At 43.8% G+C, this 25,215-nt stretch overlaps 2 protein-coding genes across 2 annotated transcripts in view; one reads left to right on the top strand and one right to left on the bottom strand.

Moving 5' to 3' along the window:
* Nucleotides 1-292: 292 nt before the first annotated feature.
* Nucleotides 293-7,910, top strand: rnf32 (ring finger protein 32). The gene is made up of 7 exons (XM_076761225.1): nucleotides 293-307; nucleotides 950-1,190; nucleotides 1,267-1,409; nucleotides 2,746-2,903; nucleotides 3,326-3,434; nucleotides 6,515-6,682; nucleotides 7,561-7,910. Exons 1-7 carry the CDS (start codon nucleotides 293-295, stop codon nucleotides 7,789-7,791), a joined length of 1,065 nt encoding a protein of 354 aa, XP_076617340.1. The 3' UTR covers nucleotides 7,792-7,910.
* A 2,848-nt stretch (nucleotides 7,911-10,758) lies between these two features.
* lmbr1 (limb development membrane protein 1) overlaps nucleotides 10,759-25,215 on the bottom strand; it is a 31,099-nt gene continuing 16,642 nt past the window's right edge. The window contains exons 10-17 of the mRNA XM_076761224.1: nucleotides 22,808-22,897; nucleotides 21,576-21,652; nucleotides 20,991-21,068; nucleotides 16,469-16,542; nucleotides 16,126-16,216; nucleotides 15,421-15,487; nucleotides 12,528-12,689; nucleotides 10,759-12,019 (exon numbers count right to left, since the gene is read on the bottom strand). Coding sequence (XP_076617339.1) covers nucleotides 11,934-12,019; nucleotides 12,528-12,689; nucleotides 15,421-15,487; nucleotides 16,126-16,216; nucleotides 16,469-16,542; nucleotides 20,991-21,068; nucleotides 21,576-21,652; nucleotides 22,808-22,897 — 725 coding nt within the window. The 3' untranslated portion in view covers nucleotides 10,759-11,933. The remainder of the gene's footprint in view (nucleotides 12,020-12,527; nucleotides 12,690-15,420; nucleotides 15,488-16,125; nucleotides 16,217-16,468; nucleotides 16,543-20,990; nucleotides 21,069-21,575; nucleotides 21,653-22,807; nucleotides 22,898-25,215) is intronic.

Below are 25,215 nucleotides of genomic sequence, written 5' to 3'. Positions count from 1 at the left end.
TTGTTTTTATCTCATTTGAATATACATATATTATGATATAAGCTTTAAACGCTTAGAACATAATTTAAAACACAGACGAGTTTTGATTGGCAAATAGGAGATTTAACGTATTACGCCATTATTAGTTTTCATACAATTGAATTTATGGTGTTTTTAGATTGGAAACAATAACCAATCAGCTAAACAAAATGTCTCAGCTCAGCCAATCAGATGCACCGATGAAGCACCGCGTGGAGAGGAGGCGGGACATGGACTGGTTACCTGGTAACTGCTCAAACACTGTGGTGATAGGATGGCAATGCGGAAGGTTTGGATTTTAGCTGCTGTTCACCCCGTTTTGTGAAGTTGTTGATGAATTAAAATGTGCTAATTTGAAAAGCTGTGGTAGATATATCTTCGGAGTTTCTCCTTACACGTACATTTAGCCTTTAGACTTTCTTATAGTGGGCTTGAAACGTCGTTAGTAGGACGACGTTAAGTTGTGACGTTGCCTGTTACGCACCTGCTAGCTTAATGAGATAGTTAGCAAACACCTGTGTGAACTGAGCTCCGTTTCGGTTCAGTTTACATTAAAAACGACAAGTGTTTTCTCTAATTTCTGCGTAAAACGAGGTTAGACTCGCCATATTTTGGGCAAACCGGAGGATATACCGTTGCCTGGCACTTTGTGTCGGTTTTAAAAGTAATTTCTTTCACACATTCGTTGCTGCATTGGTAAATTATCTTTGGCAATTGTAACATTTTCCATTTGGCCATGCAGTGATTTGTTCCTGCATTTTGCTATTATTTGGTCTAGACAGCGTTTGTCAGAATGCATTTACGTGTATTTATTGCTTATCCTGTTATAAATATAAAGTCTACATTTTCTACTTTGCCAGGGTTATGAAGTTTTGCTACGCAACACTTAATGTAAGTGCAGTGATGAGCATTTAGGTCATGTTTTTTGCAGGGCTTGACATCTAAAGCTTGCAACAAGTTGGTGATCACCTCAGTTGCATTTCAAGACCACATCACACGCAGCCTGCTGCACCCTGACTTCTCACTTTCTGACCCTTTGCTGAGATGCAAAAGAAGAGCACCCAGAAATCCTCAAACAAGAGGAAGTCAGGAAGAAAGGGGTCTGCAGAGACAAGATGAGCAAGAGGAGAGAGAATATGTGCTTGACTCTGCTCCACGGCCTTTATCTTTAGGTAAAACGAACGCTCTGAGAAGAGACTTTATGTAACTGGTGAATATTTAACTAGCAATTTTTCTTATTTCTTTTAGCTCAGAAGTTGGGTTTAGTGGCCTCCCCTGCAGGAAGACTGACAGAGGACGAATGGACACATGTCAAGGCGAGGTCTGTTCAGCAGGGGGAATCAGCTCAGCCCTGTGCAATATGCAGGGAGGAGTTTCTCCTTCAGCCTCAGGTATTCCCCCAACACAGTAGCTACTGTTAATACTCTGTGAGAGAGCTCCTGCTTTCCTTTTTTTCACATGTTTCCAGTGTTCTGTCTGTCCTCAGGGATACCTGTGTTTCCATATACACACATGGGCGCACACACACATACACACATGAAGCCCCCCTCCCACCTCTCCCTGCAGTTCCTGTATGTTCTAATCTGTGTAGACAACTGTACAAATTTACCCATACTGCCTTGGAACTCAACTGTGACGTGATGATGTAGCAATCAGTGTGTTACTGTGAGGGTCATTCAGTCTTTTACACCTTTCCGATCCCCTTTTAAGATGCCAATCTCCTCAAGAATGTGGGACTAGAATAGGCGGCCTCACAAAGCACAGTTGCCATAGATGCACGTGTAAATATTAGTTTGACTCAGGGGGGAAAAAAAGAAAAAAGTTAATTAGAGCCTGCTAACAAGGGAAAGTGACAAGAGGAAATCTTTGTTGATTTGGCATTTTCCTGCAAGCCTTCATATTGTAACAATGCATTTGTGTTCTGCGTTCTTGTGTTGCCTTGAAGCATTAATATGACAATTAAAAATGCTTACAGCAGCGGTTGTTCTGAATCAGTTGTTTGCACTGAAATATTTGCTTCTCTTTTTATACCAGCAAGGAATTTAAAAAGAAAAGGTTTCTTTTCTTTCCATTAAATTTTTATCCCATTTCTGTATTGTATGTCTGTCCACAAACTCCAGCTTGTAGCCTTAAAGCACTGTGAGAAGGGAAATTTCTCTGTGGTCTAATGGCTTGTCGAGCTCCTGGAAATTGTACACTGCAGGGGGCCCTTTCACTGGTGATGGAGTGTGTTGGTCAGGCCAAAAACAATGGGAAATCAATATGCCTCCCCCCTGCCCTCTAGAGATCTGAGTAAACTGGTTTGTGTGCCAAGCCCCATAGCTGTGGCTGTCTCCTTTCAGACGATAAAAGAGTCCCTCTCACAGGTAGAAGAGGCTATAGTCCAGGTCCCAGTAGGCCCACGGGGGGTCATGCTGACTCCCTCTATCCTCTCAGCAAATAACACTTAAAAGCAGATACGCACATTCACATACGTGCATGAGGACACACAGATTTAGCATGGCTTAAGGCTCAGACACACACACACCACATGTGCACAGACTGCGTGCTGTATGAGAGCTTTCCTAAGCACTTAAAGAAAACCTGAAAACCAATACATGTTGAGCAGCATCCCCTGGAATCAACCCGTGAAACCTGTGAAATCTAAACTCTTAAGATCGGTGTAGATGTATGATACAGTTCTTATTTCACATATACTAAGCAGCCTATGTCACTGCTTGTTTTCAGGTCCTGCTGTCTTGTTCTCATGTTTTCCACAAAGCATGTTTGCAGGCCTTTGAGAGGTTTTCTGGGAGGAAGTGCTGCCCGATGTGCAGAAAGGAGCAGTATGAGACACGGGTGATCCACGATGCAGCTCGCCTCTTCAGACACCAGTGTGCCACCAGGTGCTAAGCCAGAAATAATAATAAGTAAAAAAAAAGAAATGCATGAAATACTCATGTAGTGCTGAAGGGAAAATCATCCTCAAACGCTAAAATATGTTTCATGTGTGAAATATTTGTTTTTAATGTGTGGTGTAAGTCAAGCAGTCGTTCAGCCAATACAAGACTTTCAAACTACATGATCAACATTCAGCTGTTCAAGTTTAGGTGAGGTTTTCCATAATGTCATCTCATTTTCAGTAATTAGCCTCACTAAGAAGCTAATCAGGAAATAGCGTGTTCTTCAAATCTCTGCAAATCTTGAATTTTACCACATTTTTGAAACAATTGACTCTTGGCTTTCGAAGAGTTTGGAGAGCATCCTCTCAGGTGATGTGATGATTATTTCTTTGTTCTCTCTGAATGTTTTCCACGCGTGTGTGTAGAATTCAAGCGTGCTGGCGAGGCTATGCTGCTCGAAAAAGGTACAGAACACTGAGAACATCCATCTGCCCAAAAGACAAACGGCTACGACGCAAATTCTTCGAAGCAAAGGTGAGTTTGGACGTAAAATCTGCCGTGATTCATCATGAGATTGTACAGATTCATCATCCTCTTTGGACCTCACTGAACATACACAAAGTCACATTTCCTATCATCTGTCTCCTCACGTCTCCTTTTTCACTTCACCCTCAGACTTTCAGACGGTTTAGTTGAAGCCTGTGGCAAAGATCACATCTTGAGGATTGATACATGGGTTTCAGGGACTCACTGACCCCACTGCTTACCTAGATACACACACACACCTTCACCTGCTCTCACCCTCTCAAGCTCCTTTGATGCTTTGTGAATCATACACTGTTTGTCCACTGATGTGGAGAGAGTTTTGTGTTTTAGTCAAACAGTCTGGACATTCCAGGGTCAACACAATGATGTCTCCTGTGCATGTTTGGGTCTGCTATTCATTCATCTATCTATGTATGTTTGGTGTGTGTAGCTCCGTTACTGGGTTGGATGGGAAAGGGTGAAGAGGTGAGGTTGACCAGACTCTTTGAATACCTGACGTGGGTTGTCATTTCAGACTTTGTTCTCTAGTCCCATTTGAAAGCTATAAATCATGCAGCGACTGGACCTGATGGACGGATTATTGAAGTGGCCTCAGGAGCAGCCAGCGGATGGGGTTGTTTGACTCTGAAGCTGTGTTGCCTTCATGTTGGTTCTCAGGAAAAGGGAACATTGCCACCTAGTGAACCTCCCCCATCTGAGGCCTTGGATGACCAAACACGAGACTGGTCACCATTGCTCTGACACAGAGTAATTTCTCATGCAAATTCATCTCATGACCCTGCTTTAAAATAGTCATAGCTCCAACACATGTAGTGAATGTCCCAAGTCTTTAAGAACAGGCTCTGTTTATTTCTGTGTGCAGTGTTGTAATCATGCAGAGTGCTCCCGCGCTTCAAAGAGGCTGATTAAGCAAAAGTGACAAACGCGTGAGGGCCACACTCATAATGTGTTGCAAGGGTCGGAGTGTCCTACCCATCCCCCTGTCAGTCTCTATCATCTCCCCTATAAACCGTGCCTTTAACATGTCACGTAAACAAAGACATAGCATTTACTGAGCCAATTAACTGTGTTCTAACACATTAGGCCGTGTCCGGGTCCACACGCTTAGGATGGAGTCGTAGACGCTGTCAGCCACTTTACATTCAAGTTGTGTGAATCAGTGGTTGTGGGTGGTCATGAGATTGTCTCGTGTCTTTTGTCACACTGAGGATGATCTTCAAGGGCTTTGAGCTGCGCAGCGCAGCGCTGACAGGTCTGATTGACTTGATTTTCAAGGGGAAGACTTATTTGCTTAGCTGACTGTAATGCAAACAGGCATGTTAGTGCTGGGCTGGAACCTGTGTGAGACGGTCTTTCAGTTTTCCTCCTGATAGCAGGAGGCAATAAAGCATCTTTGTACCGCAAGGCTACAGGTGTTCGTTGGAGAAAAATACCCTCGACGTATCAGATCAGTTTCAGAAATCTTATCAGCTGATCCTGATGCCCAGCTTTCAATTTTTATTCACTTCGGAGGTACGACCCTGAGTCAACACATTAAGGGGGACACTACCGACATGTAGATGGATTGCTGTGAGATAACGCCTCTGCCCTGCACCTCCTCCTCTTCCCCCTGTGCGTCCTCTCCCGTCTGCATCTCCTGTGGAGCAAGGCAAAGTTCACCAGAGGCTGTACTGTTTGCCTTGACTGTTGAAAAGTCAGCCAGGCTCATAAAACCCTCCATCCGAATGGTCAACAGTTGTTTAATTAGTGATAAAAGCCTAGCTGTAAAGCAATTCTGATGTCACTGTGACAGGCCAAGGGATAGGGTTTGTATTTGTGTGTGTGTGTGTGTGTGTGTGTGTGTGTGTGTGTGTGTGTGTGTGTGTGTTTGTGTGTGTGTGTAACAGGCAGAGAAAACATGCACATGTGTGCAAGCAGGTGCTGAGGTTAATGCTACTCTTAGTGACATGTCACAGTAATTACAGCACTTTTCCCAGATGTGGTGCAACACATTAATGTAGAGATTAGTCTAATGACAGGGAATTTTAATAATCAATTAAGTGACGTCTGAAACCGTCCCTAGTTTGAGCTTTTCAGCTGGGAGGTTTTTACAGCTTTTCTCTGTCTCGTGAGACGGTGAATTGAATGTCTTTGGATACAAAACTCATAAGAATTCTTATCACAAGGCTCACTTTGTGTGGTTAATTTTTCCGGACCTTTCACCCACATCTTATGGTCTTCCATCAGTGGATGCAGTTTGCCCAGCTGTCATGGAGATGGTTTGGTTGTTGCTTACGCTCTGTGCAGTAATGTGTGTTAATTGGTCAAATGGATAGTGCTGCTGAAACTTACGCATATAAATATCTTATTCGCTGACGGCCGAGTATGTGTTGGATATAAACATGCATATGCAGGCATTAATTGTTGCTTAGCAACAGCTGCTGTAAATGGGAGGAGACAGATGAGTTCTTGGAGGACAGACGCTGAAAGAGGTCTGGTGAAATCGGTCAGTTTGAATGGAGGAGGTGACCGGGCAGATACATGAAATTTACATCGTAGAAACAGAAAGACAAGCGGTCACAATCCCAAATCTCCAATACCAGCCCGCCTCAGAAAGAATACCAAAAGCAGACTGTCTTTAAAATGTCAAAGGTATTCGTTTTTATTATGTTTTATTCATTCAGTTAGCCGTTCAGTTGTGTTTTCTGTAAATGCTGTTTCAAAGCCATCTTCACTCTGCAGGCTGTGGAAGTACTTTTTCATTTATCGCTCTAAAACTAGTCAAATTTGAATATCCTTCATCTTAAAACGACCAATTTATAAAATCCCCAGACAGAGAAAGTGTCAGAGATGCGTGTGTTTCCATGTTTCCCAGCACTATCTTCCTCTTTTTACTGGTTTCCATTAATTCTCCATGCTAGTTGGAGACGTGACTGTATTGATCTGGCTGTTTAACAACTGCGCCCTGTCAGCATGCCTCAGCCATTACAATACACACACACAATTAGCCTTCGCCGACAACACGACTCTATTGTGTATCTGAATGAAACATGCCTCCTTTGTGCCACTAAAATGGTTTTTCTAATTAGTTGCAGGAGTTGAATGACAGCTTTGTCCGATACTGTCACACCGACACGGAGGCTTTTCTGAGTGATATCAACCGCTCGCTGTCAGCAAGCAGACGAGTGTTCCAGCAGCTGGAGAGAAAGCACGTCTCCGAACCTCGGCAGAACGACTGGGACCGAATACAGAGGCAGGTCAGGAACAAGAAGCTCAACCCGGAGCCACTTCTGTCCGCTAACAAGGCCCCGTGAAAATATCTAATCCTAGTCTGATTCTTCCTCTCCCTGCCTTGCCTTTCTCTTGACATGTTAACGCTTGCATGGGGACGACAGCATCACAGCTGCTGGATAGAAAGTACACATCTCTCCAGAGGTGATCATTCACTTTACTAAGTGAATGGCAGCGGGTAGGCTAATAATCCTCCGTGTTTACAAAAAACACGAACCAGTCTGATAATGCACGGCAGGCTTTTCATCGCCTGGACTGCTGCGGAGGAATTGAAAAGACATTAAGATTTGCTGTTCCATAAGGCTCCATTGTTGGCTTTCATTGCAACCAGGACCGTTTTCCATGGGGGGCGTGGGGTGTGTGCAAAGAAGATGTCTTTTTTTCTTCTTCTTCTTCTTTATCTGGTGTGAAAAGGTTGAGCACAAGGCAGGAGTGGCTCAGCCTTGACATGGAGTATCAAGCAGTGAATGTGCTTTCAACACATACCTTGCACCTTTTTCACGGGTGCAAACTCTATAAAGCGGAGTGCAGCTCGTTATGAAACATTTAACGGCGGGGCAGGTTGGCCCCTAAATACAGGAAGCTGTCTCAGGTTAATCATTGGCGGAGCTGTGCGTGTGTTGCTTTGTTTTCTTAAGGATCACTGATAAACATGTTATCACCCTTTGTCCGATCAAACCTGTCAGCCAGTTGCCAACAGATTAGGGTCTTTATGATGAAATGGCAGCAGCGGGAATAAAGTCACTGTTATTAGTCAACATGCAAAAATTCCCTCTCACTATACATTTGTTGGTGTAAATTCTTAAGTTAGTCAAAGGACTTATGCTGTTTTCTCTGCTGGCAGGTTATCCAGAGAGGAGAATGGGACTGCCCCATCTGCCTGACTGCACTGCGCAGCCCGAGCCCTCCAACAGCAGCGGATGCACCGAGCCATGGACAACACAGGCGCACTGTGCTTCTGTCCTGCTCCCACCTCTTCCACCAGCTCTGCCTGGAGGCCTTTGAGGCCTTTACAGTAGAGGGCAGACCATCCTGTCCCCTCTGCAGATCTGTCTACCACAAAAAACTCATCTAAGCAGGTACACATTTACGGTATTTTAGATCCTGTGCAGTAGTAGGTGTAACTTCAAGTACCCTTTATTGTAAACCAAATGATTATCATCCAATCAATGATGAGAGTAAAGGAACTCATGTCTGTGTGCTAAAAGGATAGTTTGGGTTTTTTGAAGTAGGTTCTTAACCCTGTATTACCTACAGTAGATGGTGGTCGCCATGACCCATTTTGGAGAGGCAGTAGGATTACTGGCACCAACATGTGCATCCTTTTGGATAAAAGATAATTGTAATTGTATATTTAGAATATTTTCAGGACTTTACCTTGCCATCTGACTACCTCTTCCTAAGTGCAACTGTGCCTTTTCCTGTATTACACAGCAGGGTCACACTTTCAGCAGTTTGTGGAAGAGACAACAAATACAGGAAAACGAAAATGAGTGATTATGACTGCAAAGACAAAATGTTGTTCACTGTGGAGACAAGAGAAAACCTTTATGAGACAGAGTTTACAGAAGGACTTTTGTAGATGGAGACTGAAAGAGAGAGAGAGGGAGAGGACGCTTCTGCTTAAACTCCATTTCTGTCCTGGTTGTTTGCTCGTTTCTTTTATTCGTAGGCATTTAGTGCTTTATTACCTGATGTTTGAGTACAGCAGTGCTCCTCATCAAGGATCTACCTGGCCTATTTAGCAGTGGTCTGGACCAGCGTGTGGAGGGTTGTTTGCTGTTGAGAAAATGTGCTGAAGGAAAAGGATGTCTGACGGCAAGGTGAAGCTCTTCAAAATGTAGCATACACTTAAACTGGTACTGATTATTTTTGGTGGCTAACATCCATTTGGCTGCTGACTCTGTCCACTGCGGTACATTACTTAGCTCCTGTGCCTGGGGATGCTAACCGCCATCTACCGGCAGCCAGTGTAGACACTAGGAAGTCACTGCATCATACCTTTGGTCACCTAGAAATAGTTAGAGCATGTGTTTCTCTGTCAAATCACAAACTGTTCATTCTACATCATTTGTGTGTGGATCGACCAAGAAAGATATGTGTGGGTGGATTTTTCAGCTTTGGAGCCAGAGAAGCTGTTTACCCCTGCTTACAGTCCTAATGCTAAGCTAATAGGCTCCTGGCTAGCTCCATACTCCACACATGCACAGACATGAGTGGTACTAATCCTTTCTTCAAACTCTTGGCAAGAAACTGAAAAAGCATATTTCCCAAAATGCCGCATGACTCCTTCAGCTCGTGTGTCAATCAGTGCTGATGTGCAGGATGTCACACTGACAAATGGAAACATGTTCACGAAGCATTTTTCTAGTTTTATTTGCAAACACACAAACATCAAAAATAACAAAACGTACATTTAGCAAACTGAGAAATTGTAAAAAAATACATTCACAAAACATGTACCAAAAATGACATGCACAGACCGACTGACAGACGGACAGAAAAAAAAAGCTGCTTCACTTACTGTAAAGGCCAACTCTCACCTTTTGAAACCCCCACACAACACAGAGATGTACTGTAAAGGCAACCAGAAAAGCTTGCTTGAATAGAAAATGGCCCTTCGGATTCTGACCTCAGACGCTCATGTGATGCTTTATTAGAGGTGAGACACTTCCCTGCTCAGTATGGCAGAGCCCAGTGTTCCCACAGTCTGCAGCTGAGTGGATGTATGCACAGCTATGATGGAGCTGGAGGGAAAAGTCCACCTCGAGCCATTAGAGTTAATGTAGTTCACACAGTAAAGCCATAAATTTGACTTTCAATAATTCATCCAGCAGTTAAAATTCTCTCACCAATATACAGTATCATACTTTTTACTTTGCCAAATCAGTTTGGGCTAGATTTGATTTTTGATAACGCCAATAAAAGCTGCAGACAAACACTAAACAAATGAAATGGCGCCCAGCGTACCAGAAAATCTACCAGATGTTTCTGCTGGTCAAGAATCGGGATAAACCTGCATGTTTTTAAATCCCATCTGGGTTTGGGATGGTGAGAGCCATTTTTTATATACATGTAGGTCATCCTTTACAAAACATTCTCAGGTCCGGTTTGCTCATTTGAGAAGATGGCTTCAGCATGAGTTTTGTGATTGAGAGTTGCAGAGTGTTCTTTAAATCCAGTCTTTGTAATGTAGCAACAACCAATGGCAGACAGCTTTGATGTAAAACATTCCCTGCTCTAAGAAAGACAAGTTTCAAATGCGTAAAGTAAAATTTCCTTCATTCCTTTTGTCGTCATCGTGAAAACGCACGACATCTATAACCCCATAAAAACAGCCTAATTCAATCAATCAGCCCTGTCCTGGCAAGTGCTCAAGTTTCATGGGTAATGAATGAATCTCAAAATGGAGCCTGTCACTACATAAGAGCTACTGTGACAACATTCATAGCAAAAGCAATGTGTATGATCTATCCAGCTGGCTTCAGACTAGAAACTCGGTGGCGTATAGGGGATCACAGTGGAACTGTCTAGAGACAATGTACATGTACACACATGTACATGCATATAAACAAACAACACGGAACAAGAAACAACCTTAACATTGAGCCTGCGAGACGCTTGTCGTATAAGGCATTTAAGGTGGTTCTGGAGACAAAGAACATCACAGTTCAGAAGATTATGCAGCAATACAACAACATGTAAATGGGGCCTGAGTCACCAAGTCTTTCTACTGGCTGCAAAGTTGCACATTTTTCACTCATGCATTCTGTACGTGAAGACTGTTACAGGTTTGCATTAGATTTAGGTGTTCATAAAAAAAAAATATATATGTACAACAAAATACAGGTAGCTTAGTGAGTCAGACCCTCCATGAGCTCAATGACAGCCCAATATTTACATCCAAATAATGCAAAAGAGGTATGAAACACGATATAATATGTACATGTAAATACAACATTTACAAAAATGACAAAAGAAAACTGACAAATCTTCCTGTATGCCCTGTGAATTTAAAGTAGATCGTGTTTTTTTTTTTGGTGGGGGGGTAAGCAAAAATGTGATGACACTTTCTAACCATGTGCATAATAAAATTTCAGGAAATTCAACCACAGGATCAGCCCCAAATGCACGGAAGCATTCTGCTCAGCGGAGCTGAAGTGGATGCAACTCCCATATAATTTCCCATTTGTAGAGTAGCTCAAATCTAGAGCACCTAAAAAAAAGTTCTTACCCTACTTCATACAAACGAATGACATCATCAATAAAGTTAAAGCGCACTTGAGTAAAGCCAAATAAAAAGACAAATGACAGCAGGAGTGCTAAAATCTGAGGCCCATCAGTGATGACAGCGCCGCTGCATATCATGTGACTTGTGCCGCCGTGCTCTTTTATGTACTGGCTGTGATGAGTGTGAATAAATGACTTCTCTCATGCTTCACAAATGTTTTGTTATTTTCACATTTTGCCCTTTAAACAAATCAAAAATGACAAATGGACACCTTATCATGCCTGTTTCAGTTCACATTACAATCAAAGACCAATGATTAGAGACCAGAAACTGCAAATGCACCATGTATCACTGACACCGATTACCGCGTACTGACATTAAAAATGAGTGAGTCTAACTGGTTTTTTTTGGGTTTTTTTTTTTCTTTGGGGGGGGTGTCTATTTACTATACTGAGTACAGAGGAGGATCCGGGTGATGACAAAGAACCCACTACCTTTTAGTTTGATGTAAGACAGAAGGTGCATTGTTTCACCTGCTGTACCCTCTTGCTTTTGTCTAGTGCAGCGGTGAGGAGGCTGTAGTAGGAAAACTAGTAGCGATGCTGGGGGGGGGGGGGGGGGGGGGGGGGGGGGGAGTGCCCCTGAAGCAAGAAATGGGTGGTTTAAAGTCACAGTCGCGGTTGAGGTCAACATCAAGGTCACTGCAGTGATGCCAGTCTATTTCACTCCTCGGTCTCATCCCTGGCTCCGTCCCAGCTTCCATCCGAGACGCAGAGGATGGAATGTCACGAAGCTAAATTGCTCTCAGCCTCCATTTGCAGCATCCGTCAGACACTGCCTGGGTTTATTAAGTCCCTTCCAATCCCTTTCACCTTTCAGCAGTCAGGCCGGACTGTCGAAATCTCCCTTTGGCTGTGCTAAGGTGTGTGTATGTACGTGTGTGTGTGTGTGTGTGTGTGTGTGTGTGTGTTGATCTATCGTCCCTTTCACAGAGTTTTCTGATGCCCGTTGGCCGAGAGCTTCCCAGATTCAGGGTCTGTTGGGCTGTTTGACAGTTGCAATTTATCCAGACCTGGGCAGGGGGAGATAAGGGAGAGAAATCTCATTAAAAAGCCTCAGACTTTCACTTAGACAGAGGTATTGATGTGCTGTTTTCCCCCTCAGTGCCTCTGCTGACATTTTCTAACCCTATCCCACCCTGTGTATCAAACATCCAGGGCCTGTCACCACAAGCCTTTGAGACTAGCCCCATCCTCTGTCACATGTCAGTCCCGCAGCACATTGAATCTCGCTGCAATTTCTTCCATTTTGTCACTGCAGGTCGTGCTGCCCGAGAGAAATAAACACTATCTCCCTCCAAAGCCGCAGAGTAGGGTGGTGCTGTCAGTGTCTCAGACCAAACCTTTGCGGAATTGGAATGAAATTGAGTAGTCAAAGTTTATTATGGAAGAGATTGCTTTCTATTCTACAGCACAGCACAGGCAGGACGCTGAAAGAATACGAGCTGATTTTGTTGTTGTATATTCACAGCTGCTGTTAGAAACCCTCAGGATACATGAAAAATAAATAGATAAATTTACCTAAGGCCTTCAGAAGCTCCTCCCGGACCGCTGAGGTGAATTTTCGCACAAGACAGAGCGTCGTCACGACTGCAAACAGCAGATTGTATGAAAGGACGATGTAAAAGTTTCCCAGCCAATTAAACCTCCCGAAGTCTCCCAAGAGATCGAACCTGGTGATGCCTGTGAAGGGCAGAGATACAAGTCAAATAACTGGGTTAGAAAGCAAGTTGACGCTCACGCAACACAATTACTATTTCGGTTTGACATTCTGTCTGCAGCTGAGGCTCTTTGGACAGTGTCTCTCTCCAGTGGTTCTTCCATAGCATCACCTGTGCCTGTCCACCTGAGAGCCACTGAGCTAACACCGTATCTAATCCAAACTATAAACAAGCACCATCTTGCAAGTTGCACAATTCCAACCCAAGAACAGAGATTACTCCTGAAAGAAAGATGCACCTGATGTTTTCAGCGTCTTTACCTTTTAGCCTTAATATAAATACTCCTGCAACGCCGTCATCAAAACACGACACATTTCTGTGTGATATTTGACGTGGACTGAAACAAATCCACTCAGGCTTCCACAAACAAACACTGATCCACTGCACTGCAAAGTTTCTGCTTATTTTCATCACTTGGCTGTGTCTCGGTTTGCAGCATTGTAAGGACCGTTCCCTGTGGAATATGAAAGGATGGCTGACTAAGTATAGCAGCAAAGGTGGTATGCAGGTGGATTTCATCTCTCTCCCAGGACCTTCAGACAGAGATAAAGGAGTGGTTTCTCCTGCAGGCTCCTCTTAGCTCCACACCGCTACACCATTTTCAAACCATCTGTCACTGATGGTTGCAGGGAGCTGATTGCACGCTGCCTGGAAAGCCATCAACACCTTATTGTTCTCCTGCTTATCCATTTTGGACAGCCAATCCGGGTGTTCCTGCTCTCTAGGATGGGCTGCCTGCGCCATCCAGTATCAGGACATAATTAAGCTTTCGCTAATCTGATGTGTACAATTGTATTTAATGTTACTAATTGTATTTGGCTTTTTTCAGATGTTAATTTTGCACACAACACTGACCACAGAAATGACTGCGTCAATGTGTTAAATCTGTGCACCACAATCATTTTCTGTTTCAGTATGCAGAAATGATATTCAGATGTGGCACCGTGGAGACGCACAAGTCTATATAGATTCTACTCCTCCTGTAACATCTTCACAACCTCTGTCGTCAATTAGACCGGGCAATCGATTCAGTGTCTGGAGAGATGTATTTACAGCCGCAGTAAGCAGTTTGCAAGCATCAAGGACCTTTAACAAAATTGCCTGTGAAGAGACAGGGAGAGAGATGATGGAGACCCCAGTCAATAGAGCTTGCCACTGTGGTCTGGCTACATCTGTTTCTAATGCCAAAGGTTTTGATCTTGGTTTGGTAATTTGAGAAAATCTAATTGGGGGTAAAAAGATGCTTGGCATTTGAAATGTCAGGGGTACGGTAGCAGAGTTGGATACATTAGCATGCAGCCGGTCATACATCCAAGACGCATTATGCCAGATTCATCACTGTCGTGTGACACAGTGAGATCATTTTCCATGTGTGTGAGCAACACTTAATATGTGACGCGACTGGTGTTAAAGGTAAAAGGCACATATCTGAGAGCAATGAGCCGTTTTACTGGGTTTCACTGTCAGGTGGGGGCTGCACGATTTAAGAGATTTAAGAATCTGTGTTTTATTAAATTCAGTTGCTTTTACAAACATGCTTATTTACACATCCAGCAGCTACATGTAGAGTTGTGTTTCTGCCCACCTGATGAATGTAACTTCACTCTGTTGTAGCTCCGTTTTTGGTCTCTACCAACTTCTGAGGGAAACATCTGACTCGAGCTGCTAAACGCTCCACTCCGTCCACTTTGGCATATTTTTTTCATTGTGGTACACTTCCCCACTCACTCGCACGGTGCATGTTTCCCACACGGACGCACAAAAAACACCTCACGTCAACACACAAAACCCTTTCTTGTCTCTTAACATCTCACTCTGTCACACTCGACTCTCTGCGTCTTTTTCTTTCGCTGGGAGGCCTTTTCCCTTCAACTCTGTCTCATGCATTTATTCCTTTTTATCTATTCAGCGTCACAAAGCAGAACCTGTTGATATTTTGTAAAGCTCCCAATGAGTCACTGTATGCTCACTCCGTCCCATTTTCCCACTCTGTTGGTCTCTCTCACACACACTCAAACACACACACAGAGTAGTGCTATTTGAACAGCTGTGCTCTGCACTCTGCATGTTTATTAGTGCCATTGTGATGCTGCTACTCCTGTCATTTTTACCCCTTCACCCCGCACTCCTTTCGAATGTCACTATGGGAAACTATAGGAGAATTCAACTTGCTAACCTTAACGGTCTGCCGTTGGTGGCGGCACTGTAAACTTTTGTGGGGGAGGGGCATTTATGCTTTCTGTTTGTTCAACCTACACTTTGTCTGACATTATGGGAAATACCCTTATTCTCTTTCTTGCTGAGAGTTAGGTGAGAAGATTGATAACTCTGTGCGCTAAATATGAAGCTACAGCCAACAGCAGGCTAGCTTAGCTTAGCAGAACGACTTGAAACAGGAGAAAACAGCTCGTCTGGCTCTGTCCAAAGGCAGCAAAATGGATTAACCAGCACCTCTAAAGCTAATTAACATGCAACGTCTTACTTGTTTAATCCGTAGAAAAACCTAAGTGTAAAAATGACATGTTGCAGTTTTATTGGAATTATTTTTAAAGAGACTAGCTTCACATTTAGCGCACAGATTGAGTGTGGAAAGAGAATATGTCAATTTCCCAAAATGTACAACTGCTGCTTTAAATACTTAACCTGTAAACAGGCTCATTAACCAGCAGGCAAACACGCACACCTGTACTCACCCAGAGTTCTGGACATCACTGGCAGGGCAGAACTCAGGACCAGGATGGACACACAACAACCAATGATCTACAAATCAGAACAGATGATCAAACTTCACTCAAGCACATATATGACAGTGAGGGGGGGGCTCTGAGACGTGTTGAGGGAAAAAAGCAACCATTGGACCAACATTTTCAGGCATGATGTGCCCACACATATGCACACACCACTTGATGTTAAATTGGTTCCACTTATTATACAATTTGTACCTCTGAAGTTGCTCATTACCAGGTTCCCTCTGTTGTCCTTTCAAGCCCTTTCACTGGAGCGTCATGGCTAGTTAACAAGCCTCACCACTCCCAAACTCATTACCAATTGAATAGGTGCCACTATGGGCCAAACAGAGCACACATCCTCCACCCCCCCGGCCACCCCCCGAAGAAAAACCCCACTCTCCCTCTGATGTACAAGAAAGGAGCTTGCACTTTGCCAGTGTTTGCGCAACCCACAAACAAATATTAGACAGATCAACTAAAGCCACCGAGGGGCCATGAGGAAAACATTAGTGAGCAGTAGGAGTTCGGAGTGGAGAGCAAGGCGTGAGAGAAGAAGGGGACAAAAACAGGAAACAGATGAAACGCAGGGGGTCTCAAACACATCAGGAGCAATCTCAGCACCCTTGCCCCCACTTCACCCCACACCCAACCCTCCCATCCCATCTTTACCGTTGTCATGGTTGTGTCATCCTTCCTGGGAGTGAGAACCTCAAAGACCCGCAGGCTGTAGAAGCCAACCACAGAGGACACCATCAAATAGCTGTGCAGCGATCAATCAAGGACCAAACGCAAAACAGCTTCACTGAGTCATTTTTATCCAAAGTCTGCACCTTTTCAGCTACGATAAAAGGTGACGAAACAGCACAACAGGTCTTCCGGAAGATGTCCGGCTGGACTATGTCCTGAGTAAACAAAGCTGGCTCGACAGTGTTGCTCTTGGCCATGGAGCATGCTACTTCGGCCACAGACAAAAGGGAAGGTGTGCGTGGCGGGGGTGTCACTGAAAGGATACAACATGAGGATGATCTCCAGCGCCGCCTGAGCCACGCCAAACGTGGACAGAGAGGTGTTCCCAATGCCTCGGTCCTGGAAGGTGGAAGACACAGACAGAACTGGGTTATTCAATGTCATCACACACCGATCTTATATAAACACATCACGAATAAAAAAAGAAAATGGGAAACGACAGCACTGCAGGCAGTTGCACACACATGCAATTACAGAAATCCTGCAAAGTAAGTACGCGGTGCATGAAGAATTTCCCCACTTGAGAAAGACAGAATCAAATTGGCTAAGTAATGAATGGAACAAGATGAAAGAGGCTCTTTTCAAATCACTGTCGATCATACAATATGTGAACAGGTGTTCAAACAAAAACGGCACATTGCTTACGGTAAGAAGAGTGTACAGGCTGAAAGCACGCCAAAAACATAAAAACAACAAAACAAATACTTCAGCAAACACACTAGGCGTACCCCTCCACCCCCCCTCCAACCCCTAAACCTCTAAGGCCTTTTGAAACTGGAGCAGGAAAAAGACATACATCTACATGCGCTGCACATACCAAGCATCTGTGTTGTCAAATGATAAATATTTGCTTTTGTCGGACTTGGCACCAGGCTTGATCCTCCAGAGGATCAGTGTATCGTGTGGGGCACCTACAGTACTATACATTATGTCCACAAGAGGTGACCATAGACTGCTCACTTTCAGCTTTAACTAGTAATACATTAGAAAAAAATACTTATTTACTAAAGCTGCATATTCAGATAATCAGCTGCAGATGTATGAAGTATATTACAACTGTACAGTGTATTCCCAATCACTGTACAGTAAACAATACTCCTGTCATGCTGGATATATTGAATGTACAGTTTATCTGTAAAGCATTTCAAATACAGCACCATGATATCCACAGTGTGCACTGTGCCTATATATTCTTGCCATGGCAATAAATATTACAAATGCACATTATAGAGTACGGTCCTAGTTTTAAGTGTACTGTTTATTTCTTTTACTGTATTTTATTTCTTTGGTATCCGACTTTAGTGTCCTTGGCTCGATTTGTTTTGTAAAAGAGCCTGAAGAAAAAAGGAAAGCCTGGCAGGTTGTTTCATGCCTTTTTATGCAACTGTCATCCCTGGGAGCTTACTGCAGAGCCATGGTGCAGTGCTCTTTCTCTCTTACACGGGGAATTAGCAGACAGCATCTGATGTAATTTATTAATGGAGGGAGGGCGGGCATGCATTAAGATTGTGTGTGTGTGTGTGTGTGCGCACTCGCTATATGCGTGTATGTGCGCGCTCAGGACAGCTAGCTTTCACAGTACGCCTCCTTTCAACTCTTACTTCTTTTCATTCCAGTAGCAGGAAGGGTGATGGAGTGTGTGTTTGTGTGTGTCAAAGAGAGGGAGGGGTCGGCGGGGGGGCGGACTGGTAGATTCGTCTGTGCTGCCTGCCACGGCTCTTTCAGCAGAGACGTTGCATACGTTGCTTGTGAGATTAACACCTCGCAATACCTGTGCGCTGGCAAGCACTGTACGAACACGCACCACGGTGCCTCACGTCCTGAACATTTGACCCCAGGTGGGTTCCCTCGGTAACGCTACCATATTTTAAAAACCTAATTTATTTAAACATAGAAAAAGAAGGTAACGAAGAGACATCCTTTACATAGTTAGAACTATTTCACACTACCTCGCCCACCTAACCCTTATCCAGATAATTCCCCCGGCTATCACATATCTAACGAGTAGGAGAAAGAAGCGGCCATAAAAACACAGTGAATGTAATATATAGAGGTGCTATGAACGTAAGGTACAGAGTTCTGGAAGTGCTAGGATGTATGAGTGGGAACCACCGCTTTACACTGTTCTTTCAGATGGAGGCTCTGGTTTTGACCAACAGACTGACGTTATTCGACAGAGTGTACCACACAAACACACACACACACACACAATGTTCTGCGCCTACAGTATATTGAAAGCTTTGTCTTCCAAAGACAAACCTGCGACATTGACACCATGAATGTACTTTCTCACAGCCCATCGAGCACACAAACTAAAGTCTTTAAGACTTCCCCTTGCTGTATTAGATCAAATTGTGATTATACAAAGAGTCATTCTGAGCTCAGAATAAAATCTTTGTTTCATAGCCGTTCCTTTTCTAATGACTGTGTAACGGAAAAGATCTACCCAAACCTCCCCATAGCCCACCGCCGTCCCTGTGGGCACGGTTGACAACCAGTTTTGCGACAAATCAACAACAGACCCCAATTTTAAAGAGGCAACACACGCAAAGATCATCCTACAGACGGCTATAATTAAAACTGACATCAGTGCACGTGTCAGTCAAGAACAATGGCAGGTTTATCTTCTACATGGTTCAAAGGCTGCCAAGGGTTTCTAATCAGTCTCTAGAAACCCTGGAGAATAACAATAAAGTCCAAATTAATTTAGTATTTACTGTTGCTGTAAATGTAGAGGGCGGTAGTGTTGTTACAGATACATTAATCTATTCCTTAATACATTTCCTTCTGGATGTTAAATTAGAAGTGGGAGAGACTCCAAAAGCACATTTGGTCATACTGTTTGCTCTGAAACCACCCATATTGTGGCTGTATCTTTAATCATTAAGCAATTAAAGCGATGAGTTGTGCTAGCCATTCTTTTGGGCCATATTAGTTTCATGTATTTAATTCCACTTGCCACTTTCCTCTTGCCATAAAAATGTCAACATCATTTATCCATTTTTTTTTTTAACTGTAGAGCTCCTGACAATAATTGGCAAAGAGTGGAATAACAGTATTCCCACTGGTGCATTCATTCTCACTGTTAAGACCATCTTGTCAAATTGTTCCTTATTTCAGGGAATCAGTTTCCCATAATTGCTTTTAAATAATAACTGAGAGGTGTGATGGCGGTGCTGAGACATCTCAACCAATTTTCTCCCATTTAAGTTCACATTCACTTACGGACAAAAGTTTGAAGTTCACAGCCAAGTATGCGTGCGAGGGGGAGCTGGAAGGTGCTGTGGTGTAGGTCTGTGTGTGTGTTTAGAGAAGGGAAACTTTAGTGGGGTGAAGATTGCGGCCCAGTTGCAGCTAATTGTCCATTTTACAAAATACAGTGTCAAGTGTGGTTGCTACCAAAGAGAAGGGCCTGCAGTAACAATTTTATTGGTCCCTCTTAGTGCGTGTTCATCAAGCTGTAAAACACTGTGTCCTTTGACAGAGGCAGCTCCAGTTCCCCTCCTCCTCCTCCTCCTCCTTCCCTCTTGTTGTTTTTACTGTATCTCCTCGTCTCCATCCACCTGCTTGTCCTCCCTGCTCTTTCTCTTCCTCTTTACTTGCTCCTCATCATCCCTCTCCACCTCCATCCTCTGCTCTGTAGAGGCGATCGGGGCACTGCTCAGTATGCTAAGGACTACGGCGGGATGCTTAGCAGGAAAGGAAGACAAACATTGACAAGGCACTTCCATTGTGCTCCCCCCTCCCAACAATCGGCGCATCGGGGCCTCATTTGACTTTCCCACAGTCTGAGTCTCTTTGCTCCGGCTGTACCTCCTCCAGACCTCAGACCAGCCGCTTTCTACTTCACTTTCTCTCCTCTGCGCTTATCTCCTTCCAGACTGTGTACGGGTTAACTGCAGGGGAATTTCTGCGCGACAGGGGCAGAGAGTTTGAGAGCTGGAGGGTAAGGTTAACGGGGTGGATAGATGGATATCATATCAGTATCGATTGTTTTGGAGGACGAGACCTCCCCCCTTCCCTCGCAGTGCTGTGAGATCAGAGGTGTGGCATCCATCCAGCTTAAGAAACGCGTAAACCATTTAGTGGGGCCACGCTGTCAGGGAGGACAGCTTCAAGCTGCATGACAAGTGTAATTTGGGGGATTTTCTGGGATGCGTCATGCCAAGGAAAACATCTCTGCTCAATAAAATAATTGGAATGTCGAGGGCAGCTCTGTCAGTTGCCCGCGAGACGCAAAATGAAATGAGGGAGTAATAGGATACATTATGTTGCCCCCTCTCAGACAAGAATGCAACCACAAACGCACACGCATGCACGCGCGCACATGCACCTCTGTCACTGCAGATGAGATGAGATGAGATAAGGAGTGCTTAAAACACATTGCACGTTAGGCGGAGATGAGAATCTCTGAGAGCCATTCCGCACTCTGCTCGCCTGCCTCACAGTAAGAGCCCTTCACCTGGCCCTGTGTGCCTTTGCAGGGAGGGAGGAAAAGCAGCTTATTCACACACCGTGGACTCGAGACACGTAGTGAGTTCATTGAATCTGCACACTGCTGTGAAATGACTTTCAATGAGCTTCCAAAACAAAACCAGAGGCTCAAGGCTGGAGCCTGATTAACATCTGGCCGGGCCTTTTCTTCCAACGTGCATCTGAGCATGTCCGGAATTTGATTTATGTCTCCGACAGGAACATGGCAGGTCTGATAGGCGAGCTCTTCTGCAGTTTACATTCTGGGCGTGTACTGGTGTGTGTATGTGTGTGTGTGTCGATGGTAGGCTTACCGTGGATCCCTTGGGCATGGCAGTCTCATCCACTAGAAGGTAAAGGATATTCAATGCCACCATAAGAACTGAGATTGTCTGCAGACGGAGAGGAAGATAAAGATTTGTTTACACACGGTATATTTAGGAAAAGATTGATCAAATCCTCAAAGTATCCGGCATCATGATATAATTGAATTGTGGGGGGCCTTGCTGATCCGTAAGTATGGTAAAGCATAATAACCATCTTGTGATTGTAAACTGTTCCAACATTAAGCTTCTCAAAGCCTGAACAATGTGGGGGTTGTTTGATGCACGTGCCATGCCTCTCACATGGCCTTTCTTGCCTTATCCAACAATATCAGACGGCATAAATAGTATTCCCACACTATAATCTGTTGAAAATCACAGTTATTGCAGGTGGCTATTCAGCATTGTCTTAAACAGCTATTAAACAAAAGTAGTTTCCACACCCAGACTCTGTGGGGAAACTGTGAGAGGACGGGGTTTGAGGTACAGGGTGTTAGTCCCAGTGGCCACCAGCCAGGCTGTGTACGCCATGAGTAAACAGTTTGGGCTTAATGATAGGTCAGTCCCTGCACTCACCGTTCCTGTAAGCAGGATCAGCATTACTATGGGATACAACAAGTTCTTCTCCCAACCTGATGCCTTCTTTCTTCTCTCTGAGAGGAAATGACAGTGAGACAAAACGTGAGGTTATTAGTCTTAAGAAATGAATGTATAAGGAACTCTTTAATAACAACATTCAGAGATGAGCTGAACCCCTCCATGACAAACCACTTTCCACCACTGGTTAATTAATACGTTCATCAAAGACGAGCACTGAAACCTCAAGCCCTCTGGCTTTATTTCCAGGGTTTGTACAGCTCGGTTTGGTAAAACATATCGTGTGTGTGTGTATCAAACACTATCTCACATCTCACCGTAACCACCTCCCTCCAGGTAATATACATTTCATAAATTATAAATTATGCTCTTCCTCTTTAATTAGCCACACTCATCATTGCCTTAATTAGTGGAAACGACAATAAATCCTGGATAAAAAGAAAAGCAACAAAATTAATTCTGTGATTTATATTTTGGTCAGAAGCTGTGTGTGTGTGTGTGTGTGTGTGTGTGTGTGTGTGTGTGTGTGTGTGTGTGTGTATGTGTGTGCGCGTGTGTGTGCGTGCGTGCGTGCATGTGGTGGGCAACTAATGTGCCTCGGTCTTCCATGCCAGATGAAACATTTCAAGTTTGTGTCCTCCGTCTTCGTCTTATTTCAACAGCTCATCAGTCATGTTTGTAGACGCTGTTGACAGCCTGCAGACCACATGGCACGACGTCGTCTGTTATGGACATCCACTGTCCCCTCACAATGTGCATCCGACTGCCCTCTAGTCCTTGCCATATTGACTTTCTTTCTGCATTTCCAACCTTGTTAGTCCTCCTTATTCTCAAAGTGCACCCACCCTGCCTGCCCGAGAAGTTTGCCAAGTGCACTTTATATGCACCATCCTTCTAAATTAATGACATCACTAAAAGGCTTGCTACAATATAAAGTTTGCATCTTGTCCAATATCCTAAGTGCCTTTGTGCTCTCCTCCCCCCACCCTGCTCCCCAAAAGGCTCAGGCCTCATTTATAATATCCTAAAATGGATGGAAAATTATCAGGCAGTTCTGGTCCAAGTCCAAATTAAGAAATTAAGGCAGACGGGGAGAACGCAGCTGCCTGTCAGCAATATGTAAAAAGCTAACTTCTTGGCATATATTTCCATGGCAATTCAAGGTCTTAAGACAAAATATATCAGCCCTGTCACACAATACAAATACTTACCCAATTTGTTCCTCTGATTTCTAATATTGTCCAGTTCTTTGTTGAGCTGGTGAGTAAAGCTTCCTCGAGTGTAAGTGTGTGTGGACGATCCTGCGGAAAGAGAAACCAGCGAAATTAATTAAATTTGATGCACGATCAGATGTCGTCTGGGGCTGCAACTGATGATCATTTTCATTAGCGATAAATCTGCAGGTACGTTTTTTAAAGAATGGATTAATCATTTAGTCTGTGACCTGTCAGAAATGTTCCGAGAGTCTTGTTATATTTGTCCAACATGTGCAATGACCAAAGTTATTCAATTGAAAATGATGGAAAGGAAAGGAGAAAACTGTCATATCTGAGAAGCTTCTTTGTTCGATCATTTCTGAAAAAAAAAAAAAAAAAAATTCATTTTTTGTCAATTAAGTAATAGTTTCAGCTCCGATGTTGCTTAAGCAAAAACAACTGAAGCCCCACCTTTTTGACATGTGATGTGTGCATCTGCCAGACCACTTAAGAAACTCTTCACTCAGTTGGAAACAGTGTTTTCAGACATTTCTCATACACCGAACGCATCAAATCAGAAAAAACACAAGGTGAAGTGCTAATTAAGAGGATGTTAACTTCTCACCGTGCTTGCCTTACCTCAGCGTATGGTATTTGACTTATCCTTATTAAGAAATCCCATCAAAACAAGTAATCCTTCTCAGAACATAACAATGTGATCTCAAACAAGTAAAAATAATCTCTTGTGTCAGGAGCTGTCTCGCACATGCCACAACTGGTTGAGTGGGCTGGAGAAGACAGCAAGGGATTCTCCAGGAAAACCACAAGGCCAGCTCATTTAAGGCTAATTTATCTATTTTACTCTGTTTTCCTTCCAGCTTCACGCACCAGCGTAGAGGCCCCTTGGAGCCAAAGTGGAAGAGTATCCATTTGCATCCCCTGGGGTGATTGGCAGATCAAGACCAATTAGTTCAGTGTTACACCGTTACTAGCGTGCAATAAAAATACCATCTTTCATCTTTGTTACAGGAGTGAAGGACCAATCACTTTGATCAAACCTTTTTCTTCCCTCTGTTATTACGACACGCCCTGTCTGGATGGGTTTAAGTAGGTGAGAGAGGTGAGATAGACGGGGAGAGAGAGAGTTAACACTGTTGTCTGTGCCCTCGCAGATACCTGTCCCAGGATCTAAGCAGGGGGAAGTTTGAACCCTCCGAGCAAATGCAGTCACAACACAACAGGAAATGTCAGGGACAGTTCAACAGCTCTTTTTCTCCAGAGACGAACTAGAAAACCCTGCCTCAGGGTAGCCAAATCTGCTCAGCCGCAAGTGAACTAATCTATCACCTTTGCGCATAACATATCCAAACACGGCCTTACCCGTCACCTGGGGAAGATAAATCATTGATCAAATGAATAGCAGGTCCTTAACAGCCTTGAAAAACAGCAGATCTAACCAAAGACACTATCATCACTTGTTCAGGGCTGGAGAGGAAAACGGTGAGAATTTCAGTTGCAGTATCCTCAATGACATCACTCCAAACCGAAGTTAAATATATCCCTCTTCTCCTTCTGCTGGCAGCATCAAGTAAAAGGCTGAGTTACAGCGAGGCAGAGATGCTGAGTGAGGCTTCTGGCAGCCAGGAAGGCCCGGAGTAATTCAACGTATCCTCTCCAACCTTCACCACAGTCGAAAAATTACGTCATCCACACATATGCTAAACACCATGCTGAGACAACAGAGGCACCGGCAAGGTCATTGTGCCGCATAGCATCTGGACAGGCGCTCTGTTGCTCTGCTATCAGCACATCAGGGTCTTGTGAGGGCAGTGTGGACAAGTGTGTACGCCACACTGCCTGTACTGCAGTATATTTGTGTATTCCAGTTACCAGATTGTACGTTTGCAATAACTTCTAAGCTAATAACCTGTTGAAATCACAAGCACAGCGGTTCTTTGATTGATTGGGTACAATTGGCAGGAATTAAGTAGAAGCCCCTTTTGCCCCTACAGCCTGAATTCTTTGCAAACTATTGCGTGATTCATAAGCACCACCGTGTATTTCCTTTTAAGTCATTTCTGCTTTATTGGAACAAGCAAATTTGAGCATTTTTTGCTTGAAAAATAACTTAGAAAATGACCTCTTTTGTCTTGGATCTATAACTAAATGTATTCAAAAGCAGTAAAGAAAGAATGTACGTGCACATCACTGTGCAAAAAAACTGTTTCTCGTAAGTTAAGTGCTTATCTGACATTTCACATTGCCATCATCATGCTCATCATACCCCTGACAAGGAAAACAGACACCCATGTCCAATCAGCCAATTTCAGCCATACCGTCTGATCTGCAAGATTTAAGACATCAACAATGCCATTACGAATGGGCAATTACATGTAGAGGGAGGACAACAAAGGGCCAGATGT

Source organism: Chaetodon auriga, chromosome 21, assembly GCF_051107435.1.
Source record: "Chaetodon auriga isolate fChaAug3 chromosome 21, fChaAug3.hap1, whole genome shotgun sequence".
Classification (NCBI taxonomy): Eukaryota; Metazoa; Chordata; class Actinopteri; order Chaetodontiformes; family Chaetodontidae; genus Chaetodon; species Chaetodon auriga.
Note: the sequence above shows the minus strand (reverse complement) of the source record. Positions and strands in the feature narration are given on the sequence as shown.

What these genes read in the sequence shown, in the direction of transcription:
- rnf32 (XM_076761225.1), top strand. An exon ending in TCCACGGCCTTTATCTTTAG is followed by an intron (nt 1,191 to 1,266) that starts GTAAAACGAACG and finishes TATTTCTTTTAG; the next exon opens with CTCAGAAGTTGGGTTTAGTG. An exon ending in AGACACCAGTGTGCCACCAG is followed by an intron (nt 2,904 to 3,325) that starts GTGCTAAGCCAG and finishes GCGTGTGTGTAG; the next exon opens with AATTCAAGCGTGCTGGCGAG.